Genomic DNA, 21,134 nt, shown 5'->3' on the forward strand with positions numbered 1-21,134 from the left:
TTTAGGGACTGGAGCTGTACGTAGCCCTTCATATTGAATTGCATGCGCCAAATTATTCCGAAGAGATCAATTTCGTACCTCCAAATAAATCATAACATGCAATTCTGACCCCACGGTAAAATTGACCTCAACATAATATAACAAACAACGGTTCAGTTCGTCCCCAGAGCGTCGAAGTTACAGGGAGAAAGCGAAGCGTTGAAACCTAGCGAACACGGTGGCCAATAGAGAGCTACTCTGGCCTACAAACTCCGATTCAGCAAGGCCAGGAACCGGATCAACCGCGAAACTCAATTTCACGGCACATGATCCATCTACCTTCTGCGTTACCTGAAATGTGGCTTCATAACCTTTCAAATCCTCGATGTTGATATCGACGATGGCGTAAGTGTAGGAATGGTTAATACAGTCCATGTAAATGAGCCTTTCCTTGATCCTCAAAATTCCATCGCCGGAGGGCTTGGAAGGCTTGGACGGCAGGGAGTCGATGCAGGGGTGAATAATATAGGTGGTTCGTTGCTTGTAAAATATAAAAAAGTAATTTTTTTCATGAATTTAAAAACATGCACTTGCAATTTCGCACACGTGCTTGCAGCGGCCCCTCCATTGCCATTTCTACAGAACCCTGGCATTTGATGCATTTTATTCATCAGAGAGTGGCAGGAGAAAACCCTAGGTGCCAATTTTAGGGTTTCGAAGGCCTGGACGGCAGGGAGTCGACGCAGAGGTGCATATGTTAGGTGAGTTTGTTGTTTGTGAAATATTAAAATATACAGAAGTTTTATTGTCTTTAACAATTCTAAAATATGAATCTTGCAAGTTGCCATGATTTTCTTTAACAATTTAAAACTATTTCACTCGGGCAAGAAGATTGAAACATTCAAAGGGGTGTATAAGCAAAGAAAACAGCTATAAAAAAGCCCATGAGAAAATCAAATAAAGAATCATGGAGATTACGCGCCCAAATAGAAGGAGTACATGGGGTGTATAAAACGAAGCGCCAAGTATGAGGGTGACAGAGAATAAGAGCAGGGCACGAGGAACGACTTTTTGAGGGTGGACTATGCTAGATTTCCAATATAAAAATGGTCATTTATAAATAGAAGGTAGATATTTGCTTGATGATTCAAAATGCGTGAATGTGGTGATTTTTAAATAAATAATATTTATGCAAAGATAGGGATATAAGGCTATGTGAAATTGAGATTTGAAAATTTAAACGGGGATTTTTTTAATTAGTCTTTTCCAGTGGTATGGATGTTAAAGTATAAAGTTGCATTGTATTTCTTTTTTTGAGGTAAGGGGGAACATTTGGGTATGGTAATTTTAATTCTTTTAAGTAGCAGCAGCATTATATATTACATTGGTTCATTTAAATATATGTTTGAATAGATTTTTGTAACATAAATAAAGAGAATGGGATCTAATGAAATGTCATGTGACATTTTAATAGACATTATTTATCTAGCTCAAACAATTATTATTGCTGAGAATTCAATTCAAATTCACCCTTATCCTATGTCAAACTGAGATCTTTCAAATTGGAATTGGACATTACCAAAGCACGAAGGACAAAATATTTTGGTTACCACAACATTGGTTGACATGAATACAAAATGTAGAAGTATATAGATGATACATTAATTTGTCGATACTTTTAGAAGCTGTACAAAAGCTTACAAAATAATCCTCAAAATTCTTTGCATACTTATAGCCTATGTCAAATGGAGGGCTTTTTGAATAGCTTATGGACAACTATGAAGCATAAATTATAGAAGAATTTTATTGTGTTTTTGGTACAACTAAAGTGGACAACATGCATATACAAAAAGAGAAGCACATGAAATGGACGAAGCATATTCATTGTCACATTTGAAATAGTCTATAAAATCTTACAAGACGATCGTTAAACTATCTGTGTTTCACTTACACACAGTAATACATACATAGATACATATACACACACACATACATGTATGTGTGCATGTATATGAATGTATATATGTATGTGTAAGACCCTGCTTCACATATAGCTAATACAACCCTAGCTTGTTCATTCTTTTCATGAGTAGATGGTTAGATATATTGAGGGATTATAAATGTGATGATTATATGACAATATTCTTGGTATTGCATAGTAAACTTGATGAAAATTGGATATAAATTAATCTTACTTGTCATTGTGGTCTATTCTTGTGGACATGTTGCTTTTCTGCAGAAGGAAATGAGGTGTACAGGAGAAGGGCCAAAAATCTTTTCCAATCAATTCCCTATTTGAGAATTTAGAATTTCAGCCATTAATTTAGGGTTTATTATATGAGATTTATCATCATGTGTCTTAAATGAGTGTTTTTGAGTCAGTGTTATGTTTTAATTACAAAAATAGACTCCTAGGGCCTATAATCTTGAGGTAGGGACTAATTGGGTATGAACTGAAGTCCATAGGATGTGATTTAACCCTCCTATAAATTCTTCATTAACAAAAGTGACGAATTTATATAACTCATTTATGAATGAAGGCCTTGGGGATGGGGTGTCAAAGTGCTTGTCTATGAGAGGAGGGTATGTTGACACATGTCACCATCCCCATCCTAGGATGGGATTTGGAACTTCCAATATCTGGTTGTAAAAGGGTTGGGTTGGGTGTTGCCCACTGCTCCATTTTGGAGAGCTCTTGTAGGATTTGACAATGAGCCCTTGCATGTAATGGTGGAGGCCAATAATGCATGGATACGGAGAGTCTTCTTTACACCCTATCATAGAACACAATTTTTCTACCGAGAGATAAACTTTGTAATTCTCAAACAAGTTAAACTTTGATAAGCATAAAAAAACTGAAAGAATGATAAGTGAGTGAATCACACAATGAGACTAATGCATAAGCAATTCTTGAAAACCAAGGATGGGAAAAACAATGGTGAGAATTGCTACCAGGATCTTGATCCTAATCCAGCCTCACAAAGAATCTTGATTAGAATATTTAAGGGCACCAACCCTAAGGGGTCACCAAACCCCTACTTTAAGAGCACCAGCTTTTTCAAATACAAGCACCCACATTTTGAGAGACATCATTTATCTAGCTCAAGCAATTATTATTGCTCAGAATTCAATTCAAATTCACCCTTATCTTGTTTCAAACTGAGATCTTTGAAATAGGGGTTGGACATGTACCAAAGCACGAAGGACAAAATATTTTCGTTAGAATTCTTAGCTAATGCATAAGCGATTCTTAGATAAATGATGAGAATTGCTGCCAGGATCTTGATCCTAATCCAGTCTCACAGAGAATCTTGAGTGCAATATTTAAGGGCACCAACCCTAAGGGGTCACCAAACCCCTACTTTAAGAGTACCAGCTTTTTCAAATACAAGCACCCTCTCAACACAATTACAAATCCCAACTGATTTTAACCACAGAAGTTGTACGCTTTACAATATCAGAGATATGTTAACAAATAATTTCAATCTGAATATTGCCAATCTCCAAATATTATGTGCAGTATTGTTTCTTTTGACAATATAAACCTGCAAGTAATCTTCTGCAAACTAAATGCTGTCAACTGAATCAGGAATGTGTAAACAAAAGTTGTATTCTTCTAAATGTTATCAGCACTTTTCAAGATTTTTCCTAAACAAACAGAGAATGGACTTTAGAAAATAATTTTAAATTGTTATAGGTGATCATGGCATAGGTCTCTTTGAACGCTTCTGTCACAGTCAAATCTTCACTAAAAATTCTTCACACTACTAATCACATTATGAGCATAGGTATCTACAAAAACTTCTCTCAGAAAAATAATACACATTTTTATCAATCACACATGTATTAGTAATTTATTCACAGCATACAGTCCTTCACTTTCGATCACATCTTCCAATAATTAAATCCATTTGAAACTTCTTTGTTGAACTAATATTTGTAATATCACTCTTCATGTTTGCAATCACACACTCTCATCGAGCTTGTGTATTATATCTAAGTTACCATAATCGTCCTTGCAAGCTCAAAGTTGGAAGTTGATTTGTCCCAAATTCAAGTCAAGTCTGAATTCAATGCAAATTTGTCTGCAGTCTGATAAATTTGATCGACATTCATTTGAAAGGACCTTGGGTGACTTCGTGGTAATTTTCAGTGAATGAGGTAAAAAATATTGAGCTCATATGGAACCCACAGCGAATGATCAATGACTTTGGTTGCTATTGATTTTTCAAACAGTTTTTTAATTTCCAACCCGAAAACGACGTTGTTTGGCTTGTTTTTGTTTTTTAGAAAACATTTTACATTTTACCTTTTTAGAGAACATTTTATCATGTGCCCAAAAACAGTATACTGCTATCATTTTTTCTTTTGCGTCCAGAAACATTATATTGCTACCGTTTTTTCTTGACGACAACGACACAATTTGATCAATATCATGCATCCAAAAGGCAAAAGCGTTTTACTTCTGCTGTTTTCTCGTTAGCCTATAGGAATGACAATCAAGTTACTTGAAACATAGTTGGGTAAAAACGAGGCACGTTTCTCTTTCTTTATAGTTTATGCCTACAAAATAGACCATTTACGATACAGAGGCACATTTGATTCAAAGGTGCACACAGGTATACTTTAAAAGTTTCAACTTATTCCTTTATTCTATAATGTTTAATCTTATGGACAATGATTATTTGAATCTTTCATTATTTAATTTTTATACTCTTTAAGTATTTTAGCTTTTTATGGAATTTCAACTTGATATCATACTGATACACAAAATCAAGAAAGAAATATTAATATGAATCTATTGTAATTTGGTTCCAATCTTCGTAATTTTATGGCTTTTTGTTGTTTTCATTTTTATTTCTTTGTTGTGTATTGTTTGTAGATTCTATCATTCTAATAATGGCTCCAATCGGTTTTGGCGCCAGAAACCCCCACCTCAAAATTGTTAAATGCTCCCCATTATGGAAATATGTGGAAATGGTTTGACCGATGTTGGGTGGAGAAGGTTATGTGTGGATTTACAACCATTGCAAAGAGGAATTTAGCAGCTCTTATAGTAGAGTGAAAGCACATTTGTGCTTTATCCCCCCAAAGGGGATTACATTTCATAACTCTGATTTGAAATCACACTGTGAATAAATACATTCAAGAACAGAAACAAGTAGATGAAGTTGCTAGGAGGGCAAATTCTTCTCATCCATTGCAAAGTGGTAGGCCTTCAAAGAAAGGAAAAATACCATTTATGTCTTCAACTACTAGACCAAATGAACCACTCATAGAGGGCCATCCATTCTTGCGTTCTCCTCAACAACATGTTGCAAGTAAGAGAGCAATGCCACGCTTGGAAACATCTTTTGAAAATGAAGCTAGAGACACTGTCGATCAAGCCATACGAGATGCCTCTATGCAAATGGATTGTCATTTAATGTTGTTTGCTCACCGTTTTGGCAATACATGGCGAGAGCAATTAACGAGGCTCCAAAGGGGTTCAAGGGCCCTAGTTATGAGAAGATACACACCACTATGTTGGATGATGAGGTGGCTCATGTAGAGGTTGCTATGCTGCCCATCAAGGATTCATGGATCAAAACATGTGTGACAATAGTATCGGATGAATGGAAAGATGCGAGAAATCGTCCTTTTGTGAATGTTATTGCAGTGTCCACAAGAGGTGCAATGTTTTTGGAAGTTGTGGATTGTGAAGGAGAGGTGAAGGATGGTCCTTTCAATGGAAACATTCTCATCCAAGCCATTGAGCAAGTTGGCCCTGAAAATGTTGTTCAAATAGTAACCAACAATGCTAAGAATTGTAGGGCTGCCGACTTATTGGTTGAGGAGCAATACACACATTGTTTGGACAGCTTGTGTTGTGCACTCACTCAATCGAATGTTGCAAAAAATTGGCACTAAGTTTGAGTGGATAAAAAATATGTATGAAGAGGCACAAGATATCCAAATGTTTATTACGAACCACCATATGGTACAAGCTAATATTTAGACAATTCTCAAAATTGGAGCTCTTGAAGGTAAGTTTAATTATTTAAAATTTAAACATGTTTTAGAAATCTAGTTGCATTAGTTTAGTAAACTTTCAATGTTTTTAAATTTAAATTTAATTTTATTATTGTTTTGATCTTAAAATAGGTTGTTGAGAGTGTGAGACCCGCTTTGGCTCCAACACTATTGTTTTGAGATGCCTTGTCAAGGTTAAAAAGGCATTTTTAGAATGGTAATCAATGCTAATTGGAGCATATGGAGGCAATCTAATAATGCCAGGGTAGCTGCCATTAAGGTATTGATACTAGATGACTCTTGTTGGGATTATGCTAAGTACTTTTTTAGAAGATATTTAAGCCTATATTGACCATGATCCGATACATTGACATGGATAGGGCTTTGCTTGGGTGAGGTATATGATGACATTGTCTCCATGATTGAGGATATTAAAATATAAAACAGAATAGGGAACTCTAGCCACAACATTGAAATGTGGGATCTCAATAGTAGAAGTAAAAAACACTACCACCCGACCTCGGGAAACCTAAATGGTCCACCCCCACCGCGCTGGGGAGATAGTCTCAAGTCCAAAAAAGATAACAATCCCAAAAGTCAAATCCAACATCTAGGTCAAGGAAAGCCTAAAAGCAATCTATCTCAAAGGTATCAAGACACAAATGACATCTAAACCCAAAGGCAACAATGACATGTAGGAAATCTACCATGTAAGTGGGCAAGTGTCATCGCATGAGTCAACTCTAAGGTTACTTTGGCAGCCTCTGTGGACTTTGCCCCCCTAGTGATTGTATGCAACACTAGTATCCTTTTGTACTGATAAGGCATATTAACGAAGCAAGGTCGCGACCAAGCATCCTCTCTACTCCCATCCTAACCTCTACTAGCACTCGAGGCATGGGCAAGGAAAAAACAATGACTCTTATTAATTCATTTTCCTCTCATTGAATGAAATGTTATCACTTATTAAAATAACCTACAGTGGGTTACCCAGGCAGCCTCTTTAGGGTTCCGACCTCTATTACAAGCCACTTCCCAACATGACATACAAATTACCTACCCTAAGCTTAGTAAAAGCAGGTGTAACAAACAAATTTTCTTAACAAAAAAAGAAAAGAACTAAAATATGCTTTTTGAGTAGAAATAAAAATAATACTTCAACTAACTTCTTAAACATAACATCTTATAATCCATTTCATGAGATATCAACTAAATAATGATTAACTGAAATAACCATTTCCTAATCATTCTTTGTAAACAAGTAAAGTAGATTTCTGCTATTTTACTATAATGTAAGAGGAAACAAATGCACAGTAGGGATATAGAAAGAATATACTAAAAGTTATTGGCGAGTCTATAACTAGTTGCGCAAGCCTCAACTTTCGGGTAAGAGGAGAAGCATTGACTTAGGCTTAACCTCTCAACTGTAGACCATATCCATCCCCACACAATCTTTTGGAAAGAAAGGCCCTCCCTACCTTGGGACCAGGCTTGAGGTACTACTAGTCCAACTACCCGAGCAATACCGGTGTTTAGAATGTCTGCACAGTTATGGACGGATATGTCTGAATAACTGGCACTACCAACATCATATGCTCTTAAGAAGACAAGCATGCCTTTAATGACCTTGGCCAAGGTTTTTGGATGGGTTTAAATACTCGATCACCACCGCTTGACTTGACAATAGGAAACAATATAAATGAACATGCATGAGCTATCATATGATTCCTTTTTAAAAATTATATATATTTGTTATGTCACATCTAATACTGTTTCATGTTATTGTAGATTTCTCTCTCATCTCTTCACCCTCTTCCTTGGCCATATAGCCGGGTGAGTCCTAGGTTTCAGAATAATCCCACTTGTTCTGCTAAACCTCAGCTGGTGTAAGAATATTACATATTTCAGTATGTCATGTCACAGTTTCTATGACATGAAAAATGATCTTAATGGACTTGCAAGGAAAATAGAATTTGATTTGGATATATTTCAATAAAACAGAGATGTATGAACATGTCATGCACATTTGGTCTTGACTCAACATAGAGAGATTATACTTATCGAATATCCATTTGATTTGCAATTCAGAAGTAATGTACGAAATTTTAATGGACACATTCCTTTCTGTTGTAAATTCGAAAACAGTTTAAAAACATATAGCAATATGAAAATGGAAGGCTGACCACATAACCTGGTATGAAAAAAGATGTGAGCCTAGTCTTGATTCTAAGCAGCCGGTTCCTTAGACGTGAGCAATCCAAATGCAAAACTTAGAGTAGATATGAATTACGATTGGTCTGAATTACCTGCAACTAAAGGGTAAAAGAAGGAAATGACATAAGAGAGGAAAGATAAAATTGTGGGAAAGAATAATGTCTCTGGCCTTTCCTGACTTCCATAAATAAGGAGGCATTCTAAAATATCAAAGGCTTCTAAGAAGTTGTAACTCTTGAACGGTTAAAAGATTTGTCTACTTGAATCACTGATATCATATGCCAAGTGTACATTTTGGCCTCTTATAAGGAAATAAATAAATATGGAAAAGAACTTGAAGGTTATAAATCAAAAGGATAATTTATAAGCATATTTATTTACTTGCACGTAAATATATTTTTATCAAGATGACACCATATTAAATGTTTATCTAAGGTCATACCTTTTAAATATGTATATCTAAATATATGTTTCATCTGGAAGATTATTTTATCTTCTTGTACATGCATTTAAATGTACGTATTAAATAGATAAAATCTTGTATAAAAATAATACTATGGTGTCACCTTTATTTTTATATCTATGTGCACGTACATAAATATTTATTATAATGAAGTGATAGAAATGTCAATCACAATCTAATAAAGGTATGTACTTTAATTAAGTTAAGATCATTAATGTTTTTAATATTTATTTAATAGTTCATGCGTGTCCAATGATTGTATCTTGCTATGCAAGTCGCTAGGTCCTTACCAAGATAGTTAGAGGTCATACCTTTCGATCAAATAAATGAACCAAGGTAGTACCCCATTCCGTAGGTCCCATTAAACAATGCTTCTCCCCTTTGTCTGCTCCTACAATCACCCATGTAACAATTTTCCACAGTATTACCAAGTTTAATGATAAATCCATAATAACATTTAACATTGATATTTAGCAAGGAATTTAGTTAATAACCATAATTCCGAAATCAAGCAATTGCTAACTACTATCATCATCATATGACAAATAACGGATAACGACCATCATCATTAAAAGTTAAACAATTCATAGGGTACAACGGTTATATTTAACTACCTTTTTCACATGAATAGGAAAGAAAAACCCATTCAACTCATCGGCTATAATAATTTAAATTAGGTCAAAATATAGGATGTAACAAAAGGTCTCATACGGCCATAAACCACACATTAGTTCTTAAACAAGCAACTGGAAAGTACTTAAATATATCAAAATCACAAATTTTACCAATACAATCATCCTAACAGGACTGATCCAAAATCAAGTACACATATACAAAACATGATATCACATGACATCACCAAAAACAATAACTCCTGGCCTCTTGTAGACATCTCGAAATTGGTCAACACTCTAAGTCAACCCCAAACTCAATACCCAAGAAAACATACAATTGGCAATGTAGTTTAATAGTTTTGTTTGGTTTTGAAAACATACAGTTTGATAAAACAGTAAGGTTCAAGTTTACATTTCTTTGTAAGTTTTCAATTTGATAAAGTTTTACAAATTTCCCATATAATTGGAACCCATTTAACAATTCAATGATTATTTACTTAGATCAACATTAGATTTAAAATAAATAGTTCAATTATAATTTGGATGGTTTAAAACATAAAACCATCGCCAAACCCGTAATTAAATAACTATCATTAATTACCATAGTCATTAAATAATAATATAATAAAAGAAATGATCTAAATTCATGAAATAATATCTAATATTCATTTAATTAATTAAATATAATTTAAAACATTATTAATCACATTAAAAAAACATAACAATTTAAATCTATATTAAAATATATTTATTAATTATTAAAATCTTAACACGATAAAAAAAACTATTAAAAAAAAAATTAAATGTGTTTAAAGGCCCGTCGGCCTGCACATTACTGCCGTAGCAGTCTCCTGCAACCACATCAGTCTACTGTGATCGCAGCAAAATACTGGTGCATTAGCAGTAGTACTCGCTGCCGCCGCAACAATTTTTGCTGCCGATGGGAGAGAAGAGTAGGGGAGGAGGGGTGTGGTGGCCCACTTCCTAGTCACGATTTAATATTTTAATTTTTTTTTTGTGTTTATCAAAACAAACAAAGTCACTCCCCTTCATTCAATTTAAATTTTATTTTGTTTTTCTCTAAAATATGTGATAAAATTGTCACAGTAAAAACATTTACTGTGGTAATTTTATTAACGTATAAATTTTTAAAAAGGATTTCCCTAAATACTCTGATAGGAGAAATACTAATAATTTAATCAAATCTGTATGAATAATCTTGATATTTCTTCCAAACCCCATTCGTATCAAAATACGGTTTTCTTAAAGTTTTACAACGAGGGCTTCCAATTATCAATTCATATACAGATAATCTCAAAACGAAGAATCATGAAATTTACAAGGGTTTCAACCCAAATTAAAACTCTGAAAACAGATTCATCTAGACATAGAAGACAAAAATTCGAAGAATAGAAAACTACTGTACAACTAAACCCACAAAATCCTACCTGGATCTGATGCTACAACGACAAATGCACGGATTACGCAAGTAATCCCTGTTCTTTTGAAAACCTTCTTGAAAATTGCTCCTCCCAAAACCCGATTATTGAGAAATGAACTCTAAATCTCTAATAAAGAGTTTTTCCCCAATTTAGGGCTTTGATTGTGCAATCACGCAAAAACCCTTTTCCTTTATTGTTTTATTATATTTTAATTTTTCATGTGCAACCTTTTTGAAATTTTAATTAAAATATCTTTGTTAAATCAATTCCTTTCTTTCTTTAATTAATTCTTGAGACATTTATGTTAAAATATTTATTAATTTAAATAATAGTAATATTTAGAGTTTATAATAAACATGAAACTCCTAAATATGTTATTATTAAATTAAATAAATATGATTACACCAAAATTATAACTTTAGCTATATCTTTAAATTTAATTCTTTTATTTAATTAATTTCTTAATTAATTAAATATAATTAAATATTAAATTTTCTTTATAAAATTTTCATTAAATTAATCCATTAAATACTCTTTTAATTTGATTTAATTATAACAGAAAATCATCACAGACCCACAAGAGTAAATATGAAAACCCATAATAAAGTACAAAATATTAATAAAGCCCAAGGGTCAAAATCACGAATTTATGTCACTTGATGAATTCAGAAGGGTAGACAACTTAGATAATTGTCCTACTTTCTAGGACAATTGGCTTAAGGTTAGGATTTGGACTCAAGAATATCTCCCCTCGTTTACCATTGAGATAATGCGATAGGGTACGCTCATCTTGGCAATTTAGGGAAGTCGATATCTGGTACTTGCAATATGCATAAAATCCACACATTTACATACACATATAATCTAAACTAAACAAGCAATGGCAAGAAGTGGTGTATCGTGTAGATCTTGACTAGCAGGTGACTACGACTCCCTCAACCACATCGGAAACGTCATACATTAAGTAAGACATATAGGTACACCATACACATGCAAGTGTGGGGTAAGTATCCATAGAAAACGCATATAAATAATCCATCTAACTAACATTATGAAATAACTGAAATCATTGTATTCAATTCTCATCATCAAAGAATAATCATGCATACATGAAATAACTAGTACCAAAGTAATCTCATCATATAATCAACTGAGTATGAAACAATATCCAACAATTTGGAAATCAAACACCTCTAGTCATCAAACATAATCATAAAGCTTGTCTAAAAGAGTTAGGCAATAATAATTGAAAAGTAAACTAGGGGTGGGCACTACACATTGTCTCCATGATTGAGGATATTAGAAATATTATAAATGAGAGAGAGGAAGATCTCGATGAAAAGTTCTTCAAGGAGCTACAAGTAATCATGGTAGAGAGATGGAACAAAATGACTACCCTTTTGCATCTATTTGCCTTTGCATTGAGCTCGAGGTTTTATAGCTAGTTGGTCCTTCAAGGGGAATACCATTAGAGTTGCCCCATATAGAAATCCTGAAGTTGCTCAATGGTACAAGGCAGCTCTTCGAAGACTCTTTCTTCAGCACCTATGACCTGTAGTGTGGTCTAAATTTATGAGTTTTGTAGGCACCGATGTTTGTGGTCTTGAAGCTTTTGAAGACGAGAACAATTAACATTATCAGATTTCCACAATCCATTTGTAAAATAAATTGTTTTCTGGATTCGATTGTGTGTGTTTTTTATCATCAATGTTTCCGATCATGCTACATGATCCATCATCAGGATGAGAAAGTGTAGGATAGTAAAGATATCATTGCCAATGTGCATAAAAAGTGGTACTTCCATGGACAAATTTACCAACACTCGCAATCCATTGCCATCAAAATTTTATTAGAGGTAAGTTCTTTAATCTTGACAATCTAATTTCTAATTTCTCATTAATAAATATTCAAAACTCTTCACTCTATAATTTCAAATCTGCAAATCTTGATAGGTTGCTAGTTCACCATCATTTGAGAGGAATTGGAGCACATACTCTTTCATCTACTCAATAAAAGTCAATCGTCTAAACTCTAAGAAGGCAGATAACTTGGTCTTTGTGTATTCAAACCAAAGTAACAAGAATTGGAATCGGATCGGAATCGGCAAGGCCGAATCGAATCGTGAATCGGCAATGAATCGGTAATGAATCGGCGATGAATCGGCAAATTTGAAAAAACCCTTTAAATTTAAAGATTTTAACAATTTAAAACTTATTTCATGCACCCTTTATTGAATATAACTTAAACACACTATAACATCATCAAATAGAAGTTAAAACTTAACATACATAAACATGGAACATAAAATCCATCACATATGTAACTATGTTATCTAAAATGTAAATTGTAGGCTAGCTGAAGTAAATAGAAATCAAATGATCACAATGATTTAAATCATAGAATGTATGTAAGATGATCCATAAGACATCAAATCATAAATGTATGTAAGAATCTAAGATGAAGATCCATGAAAGTTTGAAACATATGTCTATCAATGATTCAGTATCAATATCTGTAAACAAAATATAAAAACAAGGCTCCAGCTCAAGCCTCAGACTCATAGTCATCATCATCATCCTCAACATCATCCTGAAGCTCGGCTGCAGCCTCAGCCTCAACCTCTGAGCATCCAGTCTGCCTAGTAGCAAGGCGTCTAATGTAGGTCCTAGAGGACTGCCGAGCTATATCTCCCGCATGTAAGATGGGCTCATGAACGTCGCTAGGGCCTGTGCCTGTGCGTGCACGTGTGCGTCTACCAATGCCTGAAGAACGTGCTCTAACTGCCTCAGCCTCTATATCCACCTGGTCAACCCACACACGGTCTTCCTCAGTGAAGACTGGATCCACAACCTCTGTGAGCCACTCTGATTCTGGATCAATCTCCTCTAGAATGATCGGAGAGGAGTCAGTGCCCAAAATCTGTCTGATCCTAAGACGGAGGTTGTAATGAACAAAGACAATATCATTCAACTTCTGCACTGTCAACTTGTTTCTCCTCTTCGAATGGATGTGCTCGAACATGGACCAACTGCGCTCACATCCAGAAGCGCTGCTTGGCTGACTCAGAATACGAATGGCAATTTTTTGAAGTTTTGGGGTTGTGGCCCCAAACATTTGCCACCATCTATCTGCAATAAGGGAAAAATTGAAAATAGAAACAATTAGTCTCATTTACAAATTACAAGTTAACTCTAAAATTACATAATCAACTTTAAGATTAGAATCTAGATTCATGAACATTGAATATATTATTTAATTTTTACCTGGCTGTAGTGTTGTCTGAGCATTTATGGCCATCCTGCTAGAGAAAAGTGGCCCCTCTTTATTGTTGAACTGGTCTAGCTCAACAATCGCAACAGCGCTATCTTCATCGCTACTCAACCTCTGAATCACTGTGTATAAGCCAGTGAGAACCTCTGCATCCGCCTTGAACTCAGGACGGAAACGATATGCCGGATTCAGAAAGTAAGCTGCTGCATGGATGGGTCGATGGAGCTAATTCTGCCATCTCCTATCGATGATGTCCCAAATAGGGCCATACCTCTCCTGCACTCCTGCATATTGGGCTCTGATGGCCTCCTTGGCCCTATCCATGCCCTCATAAATGTAGCCCATAGAGGGCTTCTCCCCATCAGCAGTTCGTAGCAAAGCTACAAGGGGCTCAGTGACCTACATATAAAGTAAAACAAAAAACTTGAGTCAAAACTTAAATATAAAATAATATAACTTAAAGTAAAAGTAAAATACTAAATGTTAAATTGCAATAAATTTACCTGCAGGATTTCTCTAGCGGGTTTCCAAAAACCATCCTCATCAAATATGCAATCCGCCACATCTATCCCTACAATGGTCGTAGCATAGGAAGAGGAAATCCACTCCCGCCCAACAAACATGCTCCTCAATTCATCCCTTGATGTCAACAAGGACTGCAAGGTGATGAAATTCGAGGCAAACCTCGTGATACCTGGGCGAGCTAACTCTTTGCCTTCTGTGTACTTCCTCATTGTGCTAAGGACAAATGAATGATTATAAATGAATTTGCATATGTTTTTTGCCCTTTCCACACATGACTTGACAAACTCAAGTTTGCCAATTTCCTCCAACATGAGGTCAATGCAATGTGCCGCACAAGGGGACCAAAATATGGTGGGGTGCCTCTCCATCAAAAGTTTACCTACAACAATTTTAAGTCAATTAGAATTTCAAATTTCAAAATTCAAATAAATTTATTTTCAAAACTTGAAAAGTTAAAAGTTTACCTGTAGCAACATAACTTGCTGCATTATCCGTCACCACCTGGATCACATTTTGTTCTCCCACCTCTGCTATGACTTCCTCAATAGCCTCACATAAGTATGTAGCATTTTTTACATGTGCGGAAGCATCAATGGATTTGATGAACATGGTATATCCTACAAGTAACAAAACAACGAATTAGAATATTAAAATTAAATGGATCATCAACAAATTAGCATTCAACAAATCAAAATTTACAATTATGTATGTAGGAAAGTAGAATGATCAATTACCTCCACAGGATACAAGAAAATTGAGGAGTGTTCTATTCCTCCTATCTGTCCAACCATCAGTCATGATGGTGCAACCCTTTGCAATCCACTCCTTTCGGTTCTCCTCGAGCTCAGCCCTCATGTCCTCTACCATCTCATCCAAGAGGTATCTGCTCAACTCAGCCTCAGTTGAGGCTTTAAACCCCGGACCACAAATAGCAACCGCGTCTATCATGTTCTGCCAATAAGGAGCCTTGTCACAAATAAAAATTTAGATGTCAAAGACTCAAATTATAAAACAAGTAAATATAATTAAAGTTTTACTTTTACTTTTAATTTTAACTTTAAAGAAAACAACGAAAAAAGAATCAATTACCTGGCTGCAATAAATGGAATGTTGCAAAAGTACCAAAATTTGCATATCTCCTTTTTGGCAGCATCATGAATTTCCTTGTTCAAACCCATGCCCTCAAGCGTGGGTTGGGAACCAGGAGTAGTGCAGGGCACAAAGTAACTATCCATTCTGTTTTTCCGCACTCTAGGCTGCAATAGGTTGGTGTGGGACTCTCTCTCAGTATGTGACCGACTAGCACTAGCACGAGCAGAAGAACTAGGATAAAAAGGAGGCCTAGAAGAACCCTCTCCAACACAACCTACAGATGCAGAAGCTGATGCAGATGCAGATGTGGATGCGGCTGCAGATGCGGATGCGGGAACATGGGAGCCAATACCCCTTAACCCTTCAAGTTGCATTTTCCTATTGGCTTTGTCTTTTTCAATTTTTTCTAATGCCATTAAGCAAGTGCGTTTTGCCTTAGGAGTTTGGTTAGTGCAAATTGTAACATCGTGTCCAGGTATAGCAGCAATGTGGTATTTCAATCTATAAATACCCCCAGAAGTTATTTTTTCTTTACAAAAAATACATTTTGTTTGATATTTGGTTCTTCCAGGAAACTCTTCGTTATATTTCCAACATTCATCTTTTCTACCCATTGCGAATTTGCAAAAAATGAAAGCAAAGGCTGCTGCAATAAAAATTTATATGTAAAATATCAAAGTTTGAAGCTAATAAAAGCTACAAAACAACAAACCCTAGTTTGCAACTTAGTAAAAATAAAGAACATTCAAGATCTAAACTAAAAATCTTGAAAACTATAAAAATTTAACAAAAAATGCATAATACACTAACATGCAAAAAAAAAAAGAGCACTTACCTCTTGCAAATGAGTTGAGGAGTGTTGAGATTGGCTCCCTAATGCTCCCAATGCAATTGATGGCCTCCCCAAATGGATTGCTGATCTCTTTTGTGCTCTTTCTTCTTGCCGGTTAGAAACCTATGGCTTTTCTTTTCTCTTCTTCTCTCTCACTTTTCCTCTCTTCTACTCATGTTAAATAAATAGAAGGCCCTTTAGGGTTATAACAAAGAGAAATGGTCAAAAACAAAGTAAAAAAACCAAGCAATTTTTTAAAATTTTACAACTCTATACTTTATTGGCCGCGGGCAATTCCTGCCGGATTTTCCAGGCGATTCATGCGATTTTTTGCCTGAATCGCCTGAATCGGCGATTCAGGCGATTCACTTGAAGAAATCGGCAATGGCGATTTCCGACTCCAAAAAAATCGCCATTGCTGAATCTAATTGCCGAATTGCCGATTCAGGCAATTTTATGGCGATTCTCGTTACTCTGATTCAAACTCGAGGCTCACAACTCACAAAGAGAATACTTACAAAAAGGGAAGGCAAAACATTGGGATGTTGAATCAAAGTATGTAGAGTTGGAAGCCCACTTTGATGTAGTTGCAATTGATAACGGTGATCGTGAGATACTTAGTGATGATGAAGCTGATCCTAATGCTGCGCCTAAGACTATTGACTTCAGTGGCACTAATTGTGCTTCTAATCTGCAACTGCATAATGATGATGATTTTTGATGATATTTGATCACATGACTGATTAGTAATGTTGACATTACTGTTTTTGAACTGAAACATTGATATGGTGGTGTATTTTACATTTTGTTATGTCATTTGAACTAAATCGTTAATATATGTGGTGGTGTAGTTTGCTAAGTTGCTTCAATATTATCATAGTGGTGTATGAACTTATTTCCTGCAGCATATTTTTACGTATATATATATTATTAAAAAAAAAAAATCTTGTACGAATGAACCCAAGATGAACCCGAACCTAGGCCCCCAAAAACTGAGTGAATGTCGGATCCGAATCTTGAGCCTGCATCTGAACCGACAACTTAGTATTATATCTTTGTTTAACATCTCACTTCTGTACACATTCTTTTCATCGAGCTTCCACACATATTTCAGTGGTCTTCTCACCTTAAATATAAGCTTTATCTTCTATCTGACAGCCAAATGCAGCCAAACAGTTGATATTTTGTATAGGCAAAACTTTAAGTCATTAGTAATTACAAAATCTGATTAGGATATATCTCTGTTTCAACTGTTGAGCCAGATAATATAATATATTCTTTGCAAATTGATAACTAAATGTTCAATCATGATGTTCTGTAGATTGATGATTCTTAAAATGGTATTCTGAAGAAACTCCTTATGTGGCATTCTGAAGATATATTCCTTACTTGAGAAGTAATAAGCTTGCAAACCACATGGTTTGCCATTCTCAACAAAAACTTTGGTTTTCGTAAACGCCCATATAGAGCCTAATACAGATTCACGTGAGTAATCATGACTTCTGCCAAGAATGTCTTCACGCAATGTGAACTCCATCCAATGCTGTAATCTGCTGAATATGTAATGGCCAATCAATAAGAGCTATCAGTAATGGACGGAGAGTACAATACTAATGAAAGTGCTCGCTGTCTGCATTACCAGTTCAAATCCAAGTATAGTGTCTCTTAATTATGAGTACTCAAATTTACCCTAAATTACAATAAAATCAAGTAGATTTCAGGGATAGCTTTTGAAACTTGATAAAGATCCTGCAAACAATTTAGGAAATGCTATAATCATAATTTATAGTTATACATTCTTGCATATTATATAAGATTAATAGATTACTTAAATTAGATTTAAGATGTCTTAATCTTAATCACAGAGGTGACAAGGATGTGATTGGACGAGGTGCCTGAATGATTCCCAACCCCATGCCCAAGAGCAGACATACCACCCCTCTTGGCCTCGTGGTTCTTGCCGTACAAATGTGGTTGCGTGCCTAGTGTGGTGTCCTATCACCATTTTCCTCACCCTTGTCACTTCTACCTTGTCTCCAATGATTTAGCACCTTAATGCATTTGTTTACCATGGTAAGGGCCATGAGGAAATACAACAGGGTGCTCAGAATGTTCCTCTTCCTAAGCCCAGAAGCAGTACCCTTGTCCCCTTTGGCCTCATGAGACCCCTTAGTCCAACATCAGGTGGCATGCTTAGAAGTTAACCTCGTCACCATTCTCCTTCCTGCCACTGCCTCATTTCTAGTATCATGGCTTATTAAAGCAGTTAAATACATATTCTAAGTCACATATTCCATTTGTTCATATAAGTTATATGTAATAAATCAGTAATATATCTTAAAAAAAAAATGAGATACCGGATCCTGATTTTGGTGCGATCTGGATCTGGATACTAACATGATTCTAGAATGGAATCCGGATTCTTTGTGGATCCCTCACTTTATCTTCCTCATGCACACCCTCACTATTGCTGATCCTTCAAGCTTAAAATAGTAGGGCCATCCGCCACCCCTACTGAGTCCCTCCCATCCTTGCTTTAAGTTATTAGCTGCATCTGATGATCAGGAGAAATCCATCGTTCAATCTGCTCCTACAATAATATATTTGAGGGGACCCAGAGTTTTGTTTATGATCCATCCCCGAATCTTGCCGGGATCTAGGTAGAATCTGGACTTCTGGGAAAGGAAAAAGGGGCCCACTTGGCGGGTTCTGATTTAGAGGCCACAATTGTAGAACTTGCCCATGTCTCTGTATATGATCAAGAGGCAACTGTTTCACATGACATGGCAAGTGCCACAGCTGTTTGTTCAAATGAAGTTGAAGATTAACCAAACATTCACCTTGATTCTGATGAAGATGATGGGGAAGAATATGGAATTGGATATTAAGTTCACTGTTTGAATTTGTAAATATGAAACATTGAAATATGGCTTGTGATTTAAATTTCCAGTATGTAATTATCAGACCTTTTCAAAGTATGAATATGATACAATCATTTATTGACAATTATATAATCATTTTAGGAAAATCATGCTACATGTATGGAATCTATGAATGTACATACATACATATTTTCGAAAATGTCTACATATATACCTGTGGAATTGGGATCTGGTCCAATTTTTTTTTTTTTTGGCTGAATCCCTGATTCCAAATCCAAACCTGAACCAGGATCGGTTACTTAGATAAATAACAATAAATGTTATCTCAGAAATATGCCACTACATGCTATAAGTAGTTATATAGAAGCATTAATCATATTTAATTCAGTGATAAGTAGTTGCAATTGTTATGCCATAAATTCATGTTGAGGCAGTCATGCCAGAGATCACAGATAACAAGTATGAATTATATATCTTTTAAACTGATGTCTGTCTCTCTGTGTTCTTCAATTGATCTGTCTGCATTATATAAGTTCCTTCTACCCTTTTATTGAAAGTTGTGCTCATCCTCAATGGTTCATGCCCATTGGTAAAAGAGTGACTTTTAATTGTGTTTTTCCTTCTATTCACTGTATGAATGCTTATTTTATTTCCTTAGGCGGCGGATAATCACACCCCTTCAATTGAGCATTAGTTACTCATGTTAACAACCCTAATTATTTTTTTGTCTTATTTACTAAATAGACCGTATAGTTGCTTTCATTTAATGACAAATATTCTGCTTAGTCATCCAAAACTTTACTGCTGTCACCTAATTGCTGCACCTCACACTTTATCAGACATCTTCATTGACAGAAATTACACATTGTTTATGTATCATCCTGTTTGATTTCATTTATACTCTTTTAAGGTGCAGTTATATATCTGTTTTCATTGCTTTGTTCTCATTACTTCCTTAATTGCTGTTGGTGGGAGTCACTTGAGAAGGTATGGTAAGTGGTGGGATGAAATTGTGAGGTCTTGCCATGATAAGATAATTTGTCCCTTATTCGACTAGTTATCCAATATGGATTATGACTCTTTCAATCCAAGATGGGCTATGCACAGGTATTAACAAACAAGAAAGTCAAGTTTCTGTCATACAAGTACAACTAGACTGCATTTTCTCTCATCATGTATGATTTATTCAACATATTAATCTGTGTAAATCTATTGCTGCATTTCTTTTTTGTACTGTATTTGACATCAATGAAAAATTGTCTAACTCTAACCTATTTGTTTTTGTGTTGTAATACTGGAATAGGTTTGCAAGCTTCATCTCTTATTGATATGAACAAAATCTTAGAAGGGATGTTGTTTGAGTTCTCAGTTTTATATTCAGGTTTATATGAATTTTCATTTTGTAGTGAACGTGTAAATTTTTTAATATGGTATTATCTTTGGTCATTTTGTGGTATATGAAAAGACTCCATGAATATGCTTGTGTTTAAGGCTAGAGCCCACGAGGCTACAAGATACCATTACAGTAGGGTGGAGAGCAAGACTTTCACATTTGATTTAACATGTATTATAATTTTTTAGTATTGATTTTGCGAAAGAGTCCATATTGAAAAAATATTATTTGTGAACTTGACTTTAGATAAAAGATATCCTATTGTAGCTCTTGTTTAAGGGAAAAATAGTCATTTCATCAAGAGATAAGAGCAAAGTCCCCATTTTTATCATTTTATTGTTCATTATTTCTACCAAATTGTGTTTTTGATGAAATCTTGAAAACTATAGCTACCATGAGTTTATTCATTTAGATTT

At 35.1% G+C, this 21,134-nt stretch overlaps 3 protein-coding genes and 1 long non-coding RNA gene across 5 annotated transcripts in view; 1 reads left to right on the plus strand and 3 right to left on the minus strand.

Moving 5' to 3' along the window:
• Positions 1-21,134, plus strand: part of LOC149551964 (uncharacterized) — a 26,427-nt gene continuing 5,293 nt past the window's right edge. The window contains exons 1-2 of one of the 2 annotated variants that reach the window (XR_016352843.1): positions 1-1,106; positions 20,629-21,049. This is a non-coding gene — a long non-coding RNA (uncharacterized LOC149551964). Of the gene's footprint in view, positions 1,107-20,628; positions 21,050-21,134 lie in introns of those variants that run through there. The other variant, XR_016352842.1, reaches the window with a different exon arrangement.
• On the minus strand, positions 10,092-14,204 carry LOC149551965 (uncharacterized). The gene is made up of 3 exons (XM_089789527.1): positions 13,988-14,204; positions 13,308-13,852; positions 10,092-10,133 (listed from the first exon to the last, which is right to left on the minus strand). Exons 1-3 carry the CDS (start codon positions 14,019-14,021, stop codon positions 10,092-10,094), a joined length of 621 nt encoding a protein of 206 aa, XP_089645653.1. The 5' UTR covers positions 14,022-14,204.
• Positions 14,204-15,655, minus strand: LOC149551966 (uncharacterized). Its single transcript, XM_089787459.1, has 4 exons — positions 15,254-15,655; positions 14,984-15,136; positions 14,498-14,898; positions 14,204-14,393 (listed from the first exon to the last, which is right to left on the minus strand). Exons 1-4 carry the CDS (start codon positions 15,465-15,467, stop codon positions 14,220-14,222), a joined length of 942 nt encoding a protein of 313 aa, XP_089643585.1. The 5' UTR covers positions 15,468-15,655; the 3' UTR covers positions 14,204-14,219.
• On the minus strand, positions 15,747-16,724 carry LOC149551967 (uncharacterized). The gene is made up of 3 exons (XM_089789528.1): positions 16,447-16,724; positions 15,816-16,254; positions 15,747-15,768 (listed from the first exon to the last, which is right to left on the minus strand). Exons 2-3 carry the CDS (start codon positions 16,223-16,225, stop codon positions 15,747-15,749), a joined length of 432 nt encoding a protein of 143 aa, XP_089645654.1. The 5' UTR covers positions 16,226-16,254; positions 16,447-16,724.

Source organism: Cupressus sempervirens, chromosome 6, assembly GCF_028749045.1.
Source record: "Cupressus sempervirens isolate cs-2001-9-10 chromosome 6, ASM2874904v1, whole genome shotgun sequence".
In the NCBI taxonomy this organism is placed as follows: Eukaryota; Viridiplantae; Streptophyta; class Pinopsida; order Cupressales; family Cupressaceae; genus Cupressus; species Cupressus sempervirens.

What these genes read in the sequence shown, in the direction of transcription:
- LOC149551967 (XM_089789528.1), bottom strand. Translation starts at nt 16,225, where the DNA reads ATGGGTAGAAAAGATGAATGTTGGAAATATAACGAAGAGTTTCCTGGA. An exon ending in GCTCGTGCTAGTGCTAGTCG is followed by an intron (nt 15,769 to 15,815) that starts GTCACATACTGA and finishes TGCAGCCTAGAG; the next exon opens with TGCGGAAAAACAGAATGGAT.
- LOC149551966 (XM_089787459.1), bottom strand. Translation starts at nt 15,467, where the DNA reads ATGATAGACGCGGTTGCTATTTGTGGTCCGGGGTTTAAAGCCTCAACT. An exon ending in TTTTCTTGTATCCTGTGGAG is followed by an intron (nt 15,137 to 15,253) that starts GTAATTGATCAT and finishes TGTTACTTGTAG; the next exon opens with GATATACCATGTTCATCAAA. An exon ending in AGCAAGTTATGTTGCTACAG is followed by an intron (nt 14,899 to 14,983) that starts GTAAACTTTTAA and finishes AAATTGTTGTAG; the next exon opens with GTAAACTTTTGATGGAGAGG.
- LOC149551965 (XM_089789527.1), bottom strand. Translation starts at nt 14,021, where the DNA reads ATGGCCATAAATGCTCAGACAACACTACAGCCAG. An exon ending in TCAGACAACACTACAGCCAG is followed by an intron (nt 13,853 to 13,987) that starts GTAAAAATTAAA and finishes CCCTTATTGCAG; the next exon opens with ATAGATGGTGGCAAATGTTT. An exon ending in CAGCCGAGCTTCAGGATGAT is followed by an intron (nt 10,134 to 13,307) that starts GTTGAGGATGAT and finishes ATGTGGTTGCAG; the next exon opens with GAGACTGCTACGGCAGTAAT.